General features: G+C 40.5%; 1 protein-coding gene and 1 long non-coding RNA gene across 3 annotated transcripts in view; one reads left to right on the top strand and one right to left on the bottom strand.

Moving 5' to 3' along the window:
• Positions 1 to 6,282: 6,282 nt before the first annotated feature.
• On the bottom strand, positions 6,283 to 12,848 carry MSTN (myostatin). The gene is made up of 3 exons (XM_042874763.1): positions 12,357 to 12,848; positions 9,908 to 10,281; positions 6,283 to 7,640 (listed from the first exon to the last, which is right to left on the bottom strand). The coding sequence occupies exons 1-3, from the start codon at positions 12,727 to 12,729 to the stop codon at positions 7,260 to 7,262; spliced, it is 1,128 nt and encodes a 375-aa protein (XP_042730697.1). The 5' UTR covers positions 12,730 to 12,848; the 3' UTR covers positions 6,283 to 7,259.
• The window catches only part of LOC122181907, a 26,610-nt gene continuing 22,020 nt past the window's right edge, over positions 12,166 to 16,755 (top strand). For both annotated transcript variants that reach the window (XR_006179622.1, XR_006179621.1), the window contains exons 1-2: positions 12,166 to 12,696; positions 16,645 to 16,706. This is a non-coding gene — a long non-coding RNA (uncharacterized LOC122181907). The remainder of the gene's footprint in view (positions 12,697 to 16,644; positions 16,707 to 16,755) is intronic.

Here is a 16,755-nt window from a genome sequence, read left to right as displayed (position 1 = left end):
CACGTGCCTTATGCAACTCTGCTCTTTGAAAGAGCAGAGATAATGAAGTGTGGGGCTTGTGGAGAGCCCAGCAGATTCAGCCTTACCAGCTCTACTGGGAGAAGCTCAAGGGCTTGGTCCTGACCAGCTGACTTGCAGGCATACACCCAGCTTCTTGCTGCTCCATCATTCACTATTGTAAAACAAACTGTATTCACATCAGATATTTCTATCTAGACTGTAGTTGCATTTCTGCTTACAAGAATACTTAACTATTTATAGCGATAATACAGCAGAGGATACGGTTAGAGGACCTCTCAGGTGGCACAGAATGCCACTCTTTCCTCCATCATAATGAAGATGGGAGGGATCTAGGCAGGCTCAAGCATTGGGCCCTGGATGAACCCTCATGAAGTTTAACAAATTCAATGCAGGGTCTTGCATCTGGGTTGTGGCAACCCCTGCTATCAATACAAGCTGGGGGATGTAAGGATGGAGCACAGCCCTGCCAAAAAGGAGTTGGGGGGGTACTGAGGGATGGCAGCTTGACATGAGGCAGCAATGTGTCCTTGCAACCCAGAAAGCCAGCTGTATCCTGGGCTATGTCAAAAGAAGCATGGCTGGCCGGACAAGGGAGGTAACCCTGCTCCTCTATTCTGTGCTGGTGATACATCATCTGGAGTACAATGCCCACATGTGGAGTCCTCAGCACAAGAGAAATATGGACCTATTAGAGCATGTCTGGAGGAGAGCCACATAACTGATTGAAGGGATGGAGCACCTTCCCTACAAGGACTGGCTGAAAGAGTGGCGGCTGTTGAGCCTGGAGAAGAGAAGGCTCTGGGGAGATCTGAGAGTGGCCTTTCAGTATCTGAACGAGGGCTATAAGAAGGAAGGGGACTGACTCTTTAGTAGGTTCTTGGTGACAGGACAAGGGGAAATGGTTTCAAACTAAAAGAGGGGAGGTTTAGACTGGATATAAGGAAGAAATTTTTTACAGTAAGGATGGTGCAGTACTGGAACAGGTAGCCCAGTGAGATGGTTGGGTACCACATCCTTGAAGACATTCAAGGTCAGGCTAGATGGAGCTCTTAGCATCCTGATCTAAGTGTAGGTGTTCCTCTTTACTGTGAGAGAATCGGGCTAAGTGATCTTTAACAGTCCATCTTAACTCAAATGAATTTATGGCTTTATGGCTTTAAAATTATGTTATCAGAAAGATACATGTGTGTGACACATTGGTGTTTGCTGCAAGCCCATGGAGATATTGCTAACCAAGACCCATGGTAACGTTGCCAGGGAACAATTGGCTTCTGAATTAGCTTTAGTGTCCGTGGGAGCGGATCTGGGAAAGCCTCACAAAGGCTGCATAGCCAAAACCGAGTAATCACATTTGGTTCTAACTAAGCTCCTGCTGAATCACAGTCGAAAGAAATTTGTGGAACCAATCTTTGGTTGTTTTTCAGCTGAAGATCTGAAGTTTAGTCGTATCTAATTCCAAACAACAGATACAAAGGGTTGCATTGTACCTACTGTAGACTTGATTTACTTTGAGATCTGCTGTAAAAATGAAAAGGACTGTTGTATACGATTATGTGGCAATGACAGTTTGGCACACATTTAATCAGATGGCTTCCTGTACATGTGACAGACGTACAGCATTGGAGACGTAAAGGAATGGAAACTCATGAACAGTGAGAGATTCTGGCAGCATCTTTGAAAAGGCCAGCAGTCTTAACACATGCAGGTAATGGTAAGGCGCCAGGAGAGCCGCTGTCACTATGGCACAAAGGGAGCACAGGGCTGCCTAGGATCTGTTACCAGGCCTATACTGTGCTGCCTAAAATCTGTGCTTTGAAATAAAACCAAGAAAAATGTTGTTCCCTATTGCAAATAACGTATGCTGAAAGAATACATAAGAAAAATCATTAATACAGGTCTTTTTCACTAATAGTTAATATATTTTTCAGTAAATGACCTTTTTCCCTTTTTATTTTTAATTCTATATTCCTCAGACAGCTGTTTTCAAAGAAAAATAGGAATTGAATCCATTCAAATTTTATTTATTGATTTATTTGGTGAGAATAAAGCAGTAAAAATAAGGGCTTTTGGGGCTACTTTTCTTTCCCTGGAACCTGAGACTTTTTGTGCATGTTCAGGTTTTGTCGTTGCTTTTATTTGGTTGGCTTTAGAAAATCTTGCTGTGATTTTTTTTTTCATGAACGAAGGAGTCTAAAAAAAATCATGAAAAGTTGCTAGCAGCTAATATTTTTGACAGAAATGAGCAAACCTAAGGTGATGATAAGCTCAAAAGAGATTATCTTTGAGCTTGGATCTACATCAGGACTGGTTGACAAGGAGAGCTGAGGCAGTGGTATGAACCAGAGGGGTGAGATCCTTATAGAAATGAGAAGATACATCTGCAAGGATGCTTTGATAGCATTTCCGGTTTTGGTAAGGTATGGGAAAAATGAAATAAGCTGTCATACAAAAGAGGAGGTTTTGCTAGTGCTGGTTGGTGTGACCTTGGTAGTGGATGTCCTGGCCATACAGAGGTGGTTGCTGGAATGCTGGGTTCTTCTGTACCTTTCTGGTGACTGACAGGCTGGCTGTGAATCCTGGTACCCACAGACTGGTACTCTGATTCTGAGTGAGGGTGGGTCCACAAGCCAGTAAATAGGTTTTGCCGTGCTGACTTACAGGCAGCAGCATAAATGCAGCATAAAAATCAATGCTCTCCTCCTGAACATTCCTATGTATAAATGATCACCAGTGCGGAAGACTCTAGAAACTCATAAGGAGGAGATAACATATAGGGTTTGAGTTGGAGAAATTTTTAGAGCGTCATGTTTCCCAAGCACTCCAAGCAGGAAAGGCATTTTAGATGCTGTTCCAGCAGTGACATGTGAGCAACACGCCAGAAAGCGATGGGCGAGGTGGAGCTCCTGCCTACCACGGTAGGTGCCAGGCACAGCCAAGCAGGAGGCTTTTTCCCCAGCACCTCGCTGCACTGCCCACGTGTCAGCGCGGCCGGCCCGCGGCATACAGTAGGCAGCTGACCTCAGCCTGCAGGCATCTGCCTGACGTGGGACCACCTGGCGCCGTGCTGCAACCTGATGCTATAATGCGTGACAGCCAGGTGTTCGGTCTGCCTGGTTCATATGTCAGCGGGGCCGAACTTGACGGATAATGACATGAAAAATGGTGACGAATGTGCTGGCGGGAGAGAGGCTCAACGCTTGGCCAAAAGTGAGATAAGCCTCTCATTCAAAGGTGCGTGTGCTGCAGCGCCAAGGGAGCCTGTGCCCTGTGTGCTGTTGTGTGTGCTGTCCGAAGGTGAGCGTTACTTCAGAGCGCTCCATAGCGTTGGAATTCGCAGTGCGATCTCCGTAATATCATTGCTCAGCTCGAACTGTCGTTTGTTTTCTCTCAGGTGAGAAACTGGTGAAGGGGCGGTGGGGGGGGAGAAGTGACGATATTTCTGGTGGAAAAGCCCCCAGATCAAATCAGCTAATTTCCCATTGCCTTTTCTCAGCTAGGATTCATCTTGGCTGAATCCTTTCAGTGCTCGGAGGGATTACCTTTGCTTCTAATGGCTTAGTGCAGAATGATACATAGATAGTAGAAAAGCAGCAGGTTGGAAATTAACTCTGGTCTTTGACTTTCAGTGGAAGATATTTCTGTGCGGGAGCTGTTTGCGTGCATAATTAGATTTAGAGAGTGTGGCAAGAGATGGCCTTTAGGTTACAAACTGATGTGTTACAGGTTGACTTATGGGCACTGAGCTGGTTTATTTTCCCTGGAAGCTGTACCATCTTGAAAACACACGCCAGATGAATCATGTCCACTTCAGAAGAGAATGAAGTCTCTCCTGTAGCTTCAAAATGAGCTTTAGCAGCCAAGGCTGATGAACGTCAGACAGATTTACACCCAAAGTGCTCCAAAGCTCATTGCCCATCTTTCCAGCTGACCTACAGATGGCTTCCAGGCTTCTCGTTGTCAGTACTTCTGGTGTACCAAACAATAGGCTGTAGAATATTCACTGCAATTTTGCTTCACAGCTGCTTAATGCTGAACGAACTGTATGCCTGCCCTTTTCTATTGTTCTTCGCACAAGTTTGCTTCAGGAGGTGATGGCACTATAAGTTCTTCTTTTAGATAAACAGCAAAGCGTGAGCAGAGCAGTACTTTGTGCCTATACAAATTAATAAGCTGATCTTTGAATATTGTCAGGGCTTTTCTTTGCTAAGCAGGAGAGAGAACTGGAGCTTTAGCATTTCCAGAGCTTGTGAACATCCAATTTCATTGATACAAAACACAGTTCAAGGGAGCACTCACAGGGGCAGCTGAGTGGTTTGGTGAGCGTCTTTGCTGTGTGTTTTATTGCATCAGTGCACAGATAGCTGTGATATGCAGAGATGCTGCTGCTTTAAGCATTGTTCTTGGGATGAAGTTAATACGCCAGCTAGCTTGGATCATTAGGCTGAGGTTCTTGGTGACTGTTTTGCTGAAATACATAGGTAATATAAATAACGTTTCTAGTTAGTGCCTTCTATCTACCTACTGTTTCCTAACTTTTAATTTTTTTTTCACTAAATATTTAAGTGGACTTGGGATCATTTGGCTATTGAGTTTGTTGGGAGCTTCATTTTATAACACCATGTTTTGTCTTGCTGTATCTTTAAAAGATGTAACCGCCTGGATTGGACTGTCCAAGTCTCAGGCCTTCTTTTTTTTAAGGCATTTGGCCAAAAGAACTCCTTTGCATCCAAGAATGAGACAATTTGGTAATCTCTGATTTAAAAAAAAAAAAAAAAAAGTGGGGAAGGAAAATAAAACCACCAGCCAGCTACCACAGAAGAATGAACCTAGACTCTATGGAACTGGAAAATAGACCTACAACTGTGAATGTGATTGGCCTTGAGCAGTTCTATGTTGAGTGTTGAAATCTGCCCGTAGCTAGCAAACCAGTACCTCTGTGAAAAGCTGCAGCTTACACGTGCCTGGTGGTGATGGCTCCTTTGCCAGCAGTTAAGCTTCCTGTGAGCTCCATTTAAGCGTATTGGAAGCATTTCCCACCAGAGCACGGTTTTCAGCATGAGCTGAGGCTGAGGAGCAGGCAGGAGGGCAGCGATGGCAGAGGCTGGACCAGCAGGGTACAGCCAAGGATGTCCTTATGTGAGGTAACTGCCTTTGCATTCGCTTCAGTTTAGCTACTGTGACTAGAAGTCAGCACGCGGGTGCCATATCAGCACTGCAGTGCAGACTGACCATGTCTTCTTTGCCATCAGCTCCAACGTGCCGCCGCCTCTGCAGCTGCTGCCTTATGAACAAGCTCAGCTAACAGCTGTGTGCTGTGCTATGGAAAGCTCTGAGCAGTGTAGCAGGCTTTCAGTGTACCTGAGGGCTCGCAATCCTGCGCACTGCTGGTGGGCTTGCTTGAGGCTGCTTTTACACTGTGTCTTGTGGGAAACTAAACTGATGGTGTACGTAAGGGCTCCAGAGGTCTGCTGAGATGAACTATATTAGAAGGTGAACATCTGTGTGATGCTTGGGCACAACTTTAGCACAACTCTTCATAGTTGAAAAGAAATGCTCAAAAATCTGCTCATTCTTTAAGTTTCATGTTTATCGCTCAAACTTCAAATTTCATCCTTGTATGATTTCTTTATAGCAAGACTGTTTGCCTTTTAAAAAATATTTACCACCCATGCAAAAAAATACATCAGAGGGGAAAATCTATTATTGCTGCAATTCTACAATGGCTTCGCACAAAGAAAAGTTCAAAATTGATTTCTTCAATATAGCGAAAAATGTATTTCATTAACATGAAAACATTTTAATTTCAATCAACAATGTTTTATCACAAGGGGAAAATATAGTAAACAGATTTTCACCCAAATTCTATGTTTACCCAAATGAAGATAATAGTTTGCTGCAAAATTTACAGTGTAATAATGGGCACTTAGCAGCAGTCTTCTGTGGTGGTATTTCTTATGGATATAACATTCAACATATGGAAAATGGGGTATGGATCGAAATGACCAGAGAAACCTACAGGAATCTTGTAAACATGTCAACAGCCAACATTTCTCCACAGATGGCTCATGCTAGTATAAAAAAAAAAAAATACAAAATGTGGTCTAATTCTCTGCATATGGCTTACTTTGTTGCATTGTTCCTTCATATTACTGTTAAAAACCAGGAAATTATGTTATGAAGAGAATACTGGTTTTTGTTTATTAAACTAAAGTACAGATTAACATCACTCTTTTTTTTGTAATGAACATATACCAACAGTGATTAAAAAATAAACATTTATTTACAAAATATTGATGCATACATATTACACAAGTCAGTTATATCAAAGTGGTTTTTTAACAATGTCTGTAGCAACCAACTATTTGCATTGGCTTATCATAGTGCAAATGGTAATGTTGCAAAGGCAGATTACAATATGGGATTATGGTTTGAACGTTAGACTTCCGTGCTGCCTTTTGTTTTACTACATTTAGAAAACTATTCACCTTCCTTTAAAAAAAACCTTTTTCTTGCGAATGTTGAATAGTGTACCTGAGGATAGGGCAAATTCATTATTACTCCAAATTCGTTCACTTAGATAACTATCTTTCTATTTACTCAGCCTGCTTACGTAGCACCATTGCCATTGATTACTAACATACTAATGAAAAAAAAGGAATGGAAACACGCTAAATACAATATACCATCCCTAACTTCAGGATTTGTCCATTTACGTGGAATTTCATCTTATCACAACTCTGCACTATATATTCAAGTGTTCAAGGATGATTCTGGTGGTATTGTGTAGTGGTGTATATATTACCAGTATATATTTTGCTGTAAATACAATATTAAGTGAAGCTGTGAAGAAGTTGATTTAATAGCCTGCTCCTTCTGTCCTTGGATGAGAAGGAGCTTGCTTTTGATTACCAACATATGTTGAAAACTACATATAAATTTGTGTCTGAATGACTGAATATTGATTCCCTCACAGTGTAAGAAACTCATTTGTTAAATCCGATGATTTTGATTGTAGCTTCTTTGTCCGTGGTTTCAGAGCCAGCCCTTAGGTAATTCTATCGTCTTTTAGTTCACATTCTGCAGCTCGTGTTGTGCTATATGTGGTCTGTATGATTGTACAGTATAAGGATGTTGGCAACGCCTAGCGTACGTAATTTCACAGTTTAAAAGATGGATGAGGGGATATAGCTTTTTTGGTGGCTTCCACAATTTATGAAGTGGTGGATCTCACGATGGTCTCATGAGCACCCGCAACGATCTACAACCATGGCTGGTATCTTTCCATATATTATTTGTTCTTTTCCATTGAAATACAGCATGTTTATAGGGGACATCTTGGTGGGTGTGCAGCAAGGGCCTGCTGAGCCTCTTGGATTTGCTTGGTGTACCAGGTGGGTGTGTGGGTATTTCTGTAGGAATACAAATTCGCATTCTCCAGAGCAGTAATTGGCTTTGTATCTTTTAGGTGCTATAATCCAGTCCCATCCAAAAGCTTCAAAATCCACTGTCAGTGGGTAGCGGCAACATCGAGATTCCGTTGAGTGCTCGTCACAGTCAAGGCCAAAATCCCTGCGGGACCGTTTTGGTGTGTCTGTAACTCTGACCTCTAAAAATGGGTTCTGAGAGAAGAGGAAAAGGAATCGGAAGTATTAACAAGGTAGGCGTATGTAATTTGAGTAAGAACATGCAGATAGATATTTCTGACACAAACGTATCAAATTCATATTCTCAAATAACATCTGCAAACCTTTTTGAACTTCTACCCTTCTGAGAACTTTTTCCTCACCCAAGGCTGCTACGTTTGTTCCCTGCTCAGGGATTGTTTCTCTTCTTCACTCTGAAGACCAGCATTTCCCTGCTGCTTCTCCATGAAGAGTGTTAATTTCTGCCTATCTCTTCCTGAACTGCTAAGAGAAAGCTTCAGAGATTATGAGGATCTTGGGCTCCTACTTTAGCTGTTGTTTTCCTTGCTGCTACAATAAGAGCTTTTCTTTCTTTCTTTCTTCTCTATAGAAGAACTCCGAAAAGGAGAAAACTCCAAACAAACAAACCCAAAAAAACCCCACACACATTTAAAGGGCGGGATCCAACCTGTGCTGGATTCCTTTTGTGAGTCCATCTGAAATTTCCTCCATTCAAACGTTACTGTATTTGATTTTTCTGGATATCAGGGAAGGCCTCTCCTCCAGACCCAGGAGGACAGGAAATCTCTCTAATTACGGTTGGGTGGAGTGATTGGAGTGGTAGTAGAAAAATATTAATAACCTGCTAGGCAGGTTATTTCCACTTCACAGCTTTTACTCCGGGGGCTGGATATGCTGCAATGACTTTGGAGGGACAAGTGATATTTTGACTGGTGAGAGAGCCTTGTGGCCAGGAGAGCACTTTGGGCAGATGTCTGAGCCACATGCTTCCTACTGAAGGTGTCTTTGCGCAGTCCTTAACTGAGAATAGAAATAAATGTTAACCTTTGTAATCATAAGTTTGAAAAAGTTCCCAAAGTTTCTTCTGCCCCATGTCAATTTCAGCAATATGCCTGTTTGCCACTGACCAGGCAGTTGCCTCAGGAGTAAATAACAGCCCAGCTAACTGCTGCTCAAGTTGGTTCCTTTCAAGGCACGCACCTTTAGGTCAGTACATTGTTCAGCTGCTGGAAAAGCATTTTCCAGAAGTAACCAATTTGGAGAGAGGCGTGATGGAGAGGGGCATCCCGCTACAGAGAGCAGCTGGAGAGAGGAGATGGAGGAAAGAGGAAATACATTTCCTCTGCTGTGGACTGCAGAGCATCTCTTCTTGTATTGCTCTTGATTCAGTTTGTTTTTACAGATGATGATAGCTCTGGAAAAGCCTTGGCTTATCCACATATGTGAAAACACCTTGTTGGATACTTGAATGGGTGGAGGTGGCATGGCCATTATTGATATCTCAGTGGCCTCTTTCAACTACGGAAGACTCAGATCTGTGATGGATCTACAGTTAAGATGTGCTTTTCCCCTTGATTCTTTTCACTGCATTACGCTGCTATGAAGTTAAACATCTCATAGCTACATAAACAGAATGATCTATTGTGTAGCAGTAAAAGCAAAATTATGCTCCTAGTACTTTATTCAAAAGCAGAAATTTCTTGATTGTTTCAGCAAGTTCAGCTGTGGTTGTAAAAGATTAGCAACTTGGGGAAGCAACAAGGAAAATGCTGTGGTTAAACTGGTATGCTTTAGATTTATTATGTTCACCTTGCAGGAAAAAAAAACAAGTTATTTTATGCTTGCTCATCATTATGATGCATTTATTGCATCGAGCAGAATTTATGTACTCAAACATTCCTATTAGGAGGAATTATTCATTCTGTCACTAAAAGATGCACAACTCAGGGTTCGTAAACATAGATAATTTTCATTGTCATTAATGGAAAACACATGCATACAGAATAGGGAGAAATTCTCTTATGTATTGAGCGAAAAATCTTTTCAACACCATCTACAGCAGATTTCTTATCACAGAAAGAGTTGAATTGCTTTTAGCTTCTTTTATGCAAAAAGTCTTCACATTATGCAGTATTTGCTCTCAAGTTTGGAAATAATGTAACTTTGATAGTACCATCCATTTGTAAGTGCCAAAACATTTTCCAATCAGTGCCTTACAACATGACCCTGAGGTATTTCAATTCATCTTAATTTTTCAAATAGGAAAATGGAGGCACAGGAATGTCTAAGTGATTTTGCTATTGAGAGCAAAGAGTGAAAGAATTGGGTATATAGAACCTTTATCGTCCATTCCTTAAGCAGTATTTCCATTTTTATCCTTAAAAGACAACCAATCACTTTCCAATGATAAAAAAAAAAACCAACACCAAGATATTTAAATGAGGCTTTTTTAGTAAACTTACCAGTCCATCTTCACCTGGTCCTGGGAATGTTACAGCAAGATCTCGTCCATTCTCATCAAAAGCTTTTATTTCGATGCCTAAATTGGATTCAGGCTGTTTGAGCCAATTTTGCAACACTGTCTTCACATCAATGCTCTGCCAGATACCAGTGCCTGGGTTCATGTCAAGTTTCAAAGATCGAATTCCAGTATATCTTGTACCGTCTTTCATGGGTTTAATGAGTCTCAGGATCTGCACAAACACCGTTGTAGGTTTTTGGACTTGCCTCAAGTATATCCATAATTGTGCCTTTACTACTTTGTTATATTGTATTTTAGAGCTAAACTTAAAGAAGCAACATTTTGGTTTTCCCTCCATTTGTACAAGAAAATCAGCTATAAATGAATGGAAAGAACAAATTACTGAACAGGGAACAAAAAGAAATATGCATATATCAACCCAATTTTTTTTTCCAGATCATGTAGGATGTCTTACAATATTATATAAACAGTACTGGTAACAAAGTGGATGCAATATCATTCAATTTCTGCACTTCACATCCTACAGCAAATATAATCATTATACTGTCACCTATAAGTAACATAATGTGACAAGGAATTGATGGTTGTTTTGTAAGCAGGCTAGAAGAAGGTTTGGCTAACAGTTTTCTAAGTAACTGTAGCTGATCCATTGCACTTTGTAGGTATGCAGAGTTGAGCGATGTGCACAGGCAGAAATTCAGGAATGGTAGGCAAGAGAAGAAAAGCTAAGGGACTCCTGTGGTCCTCAAGGATCTGACCATCACACCAGCACTGTGGGCTGACCCATGCAGCTGCAGAAAAGTCTCTTTCCCAGACTAAATTTGTCAGAGGACAGGGCACAGCCAGTGCAACTTCATGGTGACTACTGCAAGCCCACTTCTGCTGCTCATCTGAGGACCTTCATAAAGCAACGGCAGCTTAGCATGAGCTGACTCAATGTTTCTGTCACCTGTGGGAAGTTTTAGATTACTAAATAACCTTAGGGTGCTGTGTACTGTGCAAAGAGGGGCGACTATGTGCAAACTACCCTTAACACTTCATTTTCTTTTCTGAGTGGAAAGAAAATTGAAAGTGCTAATCTGAATATTTGTTTTCATTTCAACGTTATTAAAGGAAAGTCATGTGCAATGCTTCATTCCTGTAGCCTATAATGCAGCTGTCCTACCTAGTCATGATAGCATATCTCCATGCCAGGATAAAACAGATAATGCTCATCTTAAATGATACAGATCTTTGACACTCATAAATCAGATCACTTAAGATAACTGCCTCTTTAGCGTATGTGTTGTAGTTCAAATGCTTTTTATAAAAAGAAGAAAATAGAGCAATAAAGCATAATGACTTTTCCCCAGTCATTGTGACTATATAGAGGTTTAATTAAAATAGTTTTGAAATTTTGTACATAATAGGCTAGAATAAAACTGCTGACAGTCTGCGATAAGGCTGCAATAATGTGTTGCTGTTAAGCATGCATCTTATCAAAGTTAAAAAAGGCTTCAGACAAAGTTAATCTTTTGTCCATTTTAGCTGGCTACAGGAGCTGATATTATTCTAGTATACGTATGGTAATGATATCTGTAACTGCTAACCTGCCTTATATGTCCTGACATCTTTTTTCCTTTTTGACATCATATTCTTAAGTGTTATTTTAAAAAACAGCTGCCATAGCCAAATACTTCAGCTGATGAAGAACATAAGATACTATAGTATTAGCTGTGCAAAAGATACTTGAGAGGAGCCGTAGCAGATGTTTAGCACTCAGAAGATAACTTAGAATCTGCTCATTCAGTAAATGCCTTCATTCTTCCTTGGCACCACTACTGGAGCTGATAACTATAATTTGGACATTTTAACATTTAAATCTGTTACACATAGGTTTGCTTTAAATATACAGTTTTAACTCGGAGGTGGGTGGTGCTAGCCTGTGGCAAAGAAGCAAGAATTTAACTCTATGCTTACACTTGCTTTAACATGCTGTAGTTAGGTAGGTCTCCTACTCTAAGCTATATTTCTACTCACTGCTATGGCTTTTAAACACAGTAGCAGGTGGAACGTCATGCAGAAAATATAGTTATCTTATTAGCTGCACTTGCACTTTCTATCTGCAATAGGGAACTTCCTGAATGCTGCACGTAACAGAGCCAACTGCAGATGTCCTTTTGCTTTCTAAACACACTTAGGCAAATCCTAAGTGTGCTACAGGGCACACATTACAAGGAGCTGAAAAAATGAACAGTAAAACAAAGGCTCGCAACACGGTCCTTTGAACCTGACTCAAATTCTTTAGAAATACACTCTCCTCCCTCCCTCCGACAGACTCCAGCCAGCAGCCTGTTGGGAGAGCCTGAGAAGGAGTTGTGTGGCTCTACAGCACAGAGACAACTCTCGGAGGAGCGGAGCAAGACGAAAGCAGCAGGGTTATTACTTACACTCCGTAGGCATTGTGATAATCGTTTCGGTTGTGGCATGATAGTCATCGTCTTCCAAAGAGCCATCGCTACTGTCGTCTCTCTGGACGTCATACTGATCAATCAGTTCCTGCAGTGGAGGAGCTTTGGGTATAAGCTGTTTAATAACGTCCCTGCTAATGTTAGGTGCTTGTTCCAGGCGCAGTTTGCTGAGGATTTGAATTTTTATGGCTTCTATTCTGGAGGATTTAGTGTTCTGTCTCCACGTACAAGCATTGCACAGTCCGTCTTTTTCAGCGTTCTCTGTGGGCTGACTACTGCCATCAAGAGCCACCGGATCAACTGAAATCTGCATGAACAGGTAAATATAAACATAGACTGCTAGCTTTTGCATGATCTTACAGTCACTGCAGCTTTTTTCCTTTTTTTTTTTTTTTTTTTCCCCTGTCCCTCTTTCCCTTTTTCTTTCAGTTCTGAACAGATCCGTGAAAGCAAATGCAGTCTGAGAGACAGCTTGCCACACTGGTGTGCCTTATATATGCCAAGGGGGCTTTTATACTCCAACTTTGATTAGGCTCATGTCGTCAAAACCGACGATTGGTTGTTGTCCCAACAATGAATCTAGCTGTCAGAGGTTAAAGCCCTGTCGATCACAAGTCACTAGACAGCATTTAGTTACAGCCAAGGGTGAACTGATTTATCTGGTGGCTTCATAGAGGATACGTCTTCACATACTGAAAGGATATGTTTCCAAGTACTATGGGCAGCAGTGCTGGAAGACAGCGCTATCATTCTTAAATAAACACTGAACACATAGCTGCACTATGAATTGAGACAGAGCTTTCTTTAGAGTTGCTTTAGGATTCTGTCACTATTTTGACTGAAAGTTTGTGCTATCTAAAGTAAAATTCTGAGGGATTTCTTTAAAAAAAAAAAAAAGAAAAAAAGAGGGGAAAAAATACGTAATTATACACTGCAAACATTAGGAATCTGTGCTGTGCAACAGTTTAAATGTATTAAGCAGTTCAAATTTCAGTCAACTGTAATAGGTGTTTCTCATGAGTACTAGATAAGCAGGAATAAAGATTTTGTACATGTATGAGTAAAAGTAAGGGCTAACTATTTGACCCTTTAATATCAAAATGAATTACTGAAGTGTGTAGACACTTAATAAGCAAAGAAAGTTTGCCTTGTCAGCAAAATCCTGGGCAGCAAATTAGATACTAAGAGACCTTCAGTAACAAAGGTATTTTTAAGGAATATCATGAGCTACTCAACTGTAATATTACACAGAAATAGTCCAGCTTGCTTTTTCCATTGTTACTGAAATTTGTAAATGACATAAACTGTTTAAATTCCTTCTGTCAGTAAATCTTCATTTTTCATATCCTATTTTACTTCAGTTCAGGGTCCCTCTGTATTATGCCAACTGAAGTGATAGTGTGTTTGGCTTTCTATTCAAGCATGTAAGTTTTCTATATCCCAGTTATATTTTTATAATTATGATTTTAATATGCTTACTGCATAAGACACACCTAGACAGCATTGTATAATTACAGGTCATGGCTTGTAAAATCTTACATTAATGTAGATGAGACTAGACATGCTGCTAGCAAAAAAAAAACCACAATAATTCATTTTCATTTGGGGAATTGGGGGTCTATATGTTAGAGCAAACACAAATCCCAGAATTTCATGCAAAATGTCACAGTTTGCCTAAGTTGGGACCATGCTGTCAGTTTTTCACTTTTTTTTTTTGTTTCTTTTCCATAATGAGTACACCTGAAAGCGTGGCAAATACGGGCATTTGTTTGCATACATTCGTATAGGAAGAATGCTACTTGACAGAACAATCCAAGAGCTCTTTTTCTGCCTAGTCATTTGTGTTATTTTGCATTACCTTTCCAGGGCACAGAAATTCACTGCATGGCACAGAACTGAGCCTAATATTCAGCTCATAAATCTTGAGTATTCGATTTAAACTGATTGTCTTTCCATGGTGTAAAGTTGATGCAAGCAATAAATGTGCTGTGCTCACATGTTCCAGGTTGCAGCTTTAGGGTCTAACTTTGATGTTCTCATTTCAGTCAGATCCATGTGTAGAGCAAGCATTTTGATAGCTTATATTCTGAGCATTTATTTTGATGCAAGATGCTCCTGTCAGTGCTCTCAGTGTATGGAAACATAAAGGGGCTCGTGGTTCACTGGAACTACAAGTTAGGAGAGATCTGAGTTTGCAATGCCATGTTCACAGCATACTGTTTTAAACAGACTCTTAGTATTCTTGCACTTTTAAGAGGCCAGTACACTACAGGTGCTGGAAAAACATCTTTATGAATGGTGGATAGGATGATTCACATAAAGAATCTCAGAAGTTGCTAACCCAGTTCCAGACTATTCATAAGGTTTTAGTTGGTTCTTTATTTGTTTTGGGTCGTGGTGTTCTTTTTAATGTATTATAACGATGCATATCATAATAAAGCTATTTTATATTAATCAGAATGACTAAAAAGCTGAGCATAAAAGGGAATCTACCCCCAAGTGGAAACCTTAATAATAGTGCCAAGTTTCACAGTAGATTCAGTTCCAAAGGGAATGATGATCCATCAATAAACAGGTAGGAACACTGACGCAGTCGTTAAAATCAGAATCATTAAATGCTCTGGCAGACTGGCTGGGAGCCACTCATCATGTTTGAGAAGGGACGAGAGAAGTGGCCGGTGAGAAACGCCTCTACCAGCATGTCTCTTCTTTGTGCTGTGCAGCTGCTTGCCTGGTGCGAGACCTGGCCTCCTCCTCCTTCAAGGTCTTCCACTGACTGTGGCTTGTTGTGAACTAATGCATGATTTTCTGTCAGTGTTGTGTAACGATTGTGGAAGGAAAAAAAAAAGCCACTCTTTTTCCGTCAATAATGCATTTGTTCATGACTGCAGGATGTAAATCCTTTATTTGTCATGCCTGAAAATGCCAGCGAGCTTTGAGCAAGGGCAGAGCTTTCTCTCAGCCACCATGGTGATGCACATTCTCTGAATACCTGTAGGTTGTTAGTAGAATAACTTTGTCTTCATCTTTTCTTGTTGTTGTTTCTTTTCTATGAGACTGCAAGAATTTGGAGAGAGCTTAAGGCATAGCATTTGATTAGGAGGTACTGAAACACTCAATGTCTTTAACAGTGCCACACAGAAATGGTTTTTCTTTATGACTTTCATTGTGGCATTGAAGGATAATGCTGACTACAGATGTAGGTGACAAAAGTAAATAATAAGTGAAAGGAAAGTAACCAGATAGAAGAGTTTCCCAAAAAAATTATTTTACAAAAATGATTTAAAAATAAGCAGCACGTTACCATCAGCAAAACCAAAGAGTTAAAAATGAAATGCACATCTTACTGAACTTTATGGCATTTTAATATTATCTTTGGGATTTGTGTCATTCTACCCGCTGTGCCTGCCAATAGTGAACAGTATTCCCAACCCTGGCTATTCAAAGATCATGACTCAGGCCCCCAAAATCAAGCAACATGTGTCTCTTTCAAAGGAGAAAACTCACACATTTGTTTAACTGTCAGCTGCCTTTTGGCTTTCTGCTTTGCCCCAGTAGTTTTCATACTCGTTGGAAAACCTAAAGAAAATAGAAAAAAATATCCAAACCCCAAAATGACTGACACAGAGGTTTTGAAGACGCTGTGTTACTGTGAGTTTTATGGAAAAACAGTGACTGTGTAGAGGAAAAGAAGATTACTAATGCCCTCCCTGAGGAGAAGGCAAGCAGAGCCCAACCATTACCCATCCTTTTTGGCAGCCTTTAATTAGCCAGTCAGCATGTGCTTAGTCATTAGTCAGTGCACTGATAGCTCTGGACCATCTACACTGTGTCATCCCTTGCCTGGCCAGCAACCCAGAAAAGATAGTTAGGACAGGATGGGATTTGAGCCTGTTACGGGGGTGGACCGAATGGCAATGAAGGGGAACCAGACCATTTCTGAGAAGGAGTTACGAGAGTATGAAGAAGCTCATGACAGGGGAGGAGAAGGATGTAGGTTATAACCGTGCCAGAAACCAGGCATCTTCATTCTGTTGTAGGCTAGATTGTCAAACATTTCTTTACCGAATAAAAGACAAGAAATTCACTCCTCATTTTTCTGTCATTTAAATTGAATGAAATTATTCCCATAATTGGCTTACTGCAAAAGGTAGAACTTGAATAATAACTCGATTATTATTAAATGCACTTTGTAATTTTATTGTGTTATTAAATGCACAATGTAAACATGTACTTGTTGCTCACAATGATTTTTGTTCTACTTCAGAACCAGTTGGATTCCACCCCTAATTTGAAACAAATATTGTAAGGAAGCTCCTGGACGTCTGGGTATGATAACCATTCAGTCACCTTGTATCACTTTTTAGAACCACAGAAT

The sequence above is a fragment of the Lagopus leucura genome, unplaced genomic scaffold, assembly GCF_019238085.1.
Source record: "Lagopus leucura isolate 7727_CA_CO unplaced genomic scaffold, USGS_WTPT01 Super-Scaffold_100012, whole genome shotgun sequence".
Lineage (NCBI taxonomy): Eukaryota > Metazoa > Chordata > Aves > Galliformes > Phasianidae > Lagopus > Lagopus leucura.
The sequence above is the reverse complement of the archived record's forward strand: the minus strand, read 5'-3'. Positions and strand labels throughout refer to the sequence as shown.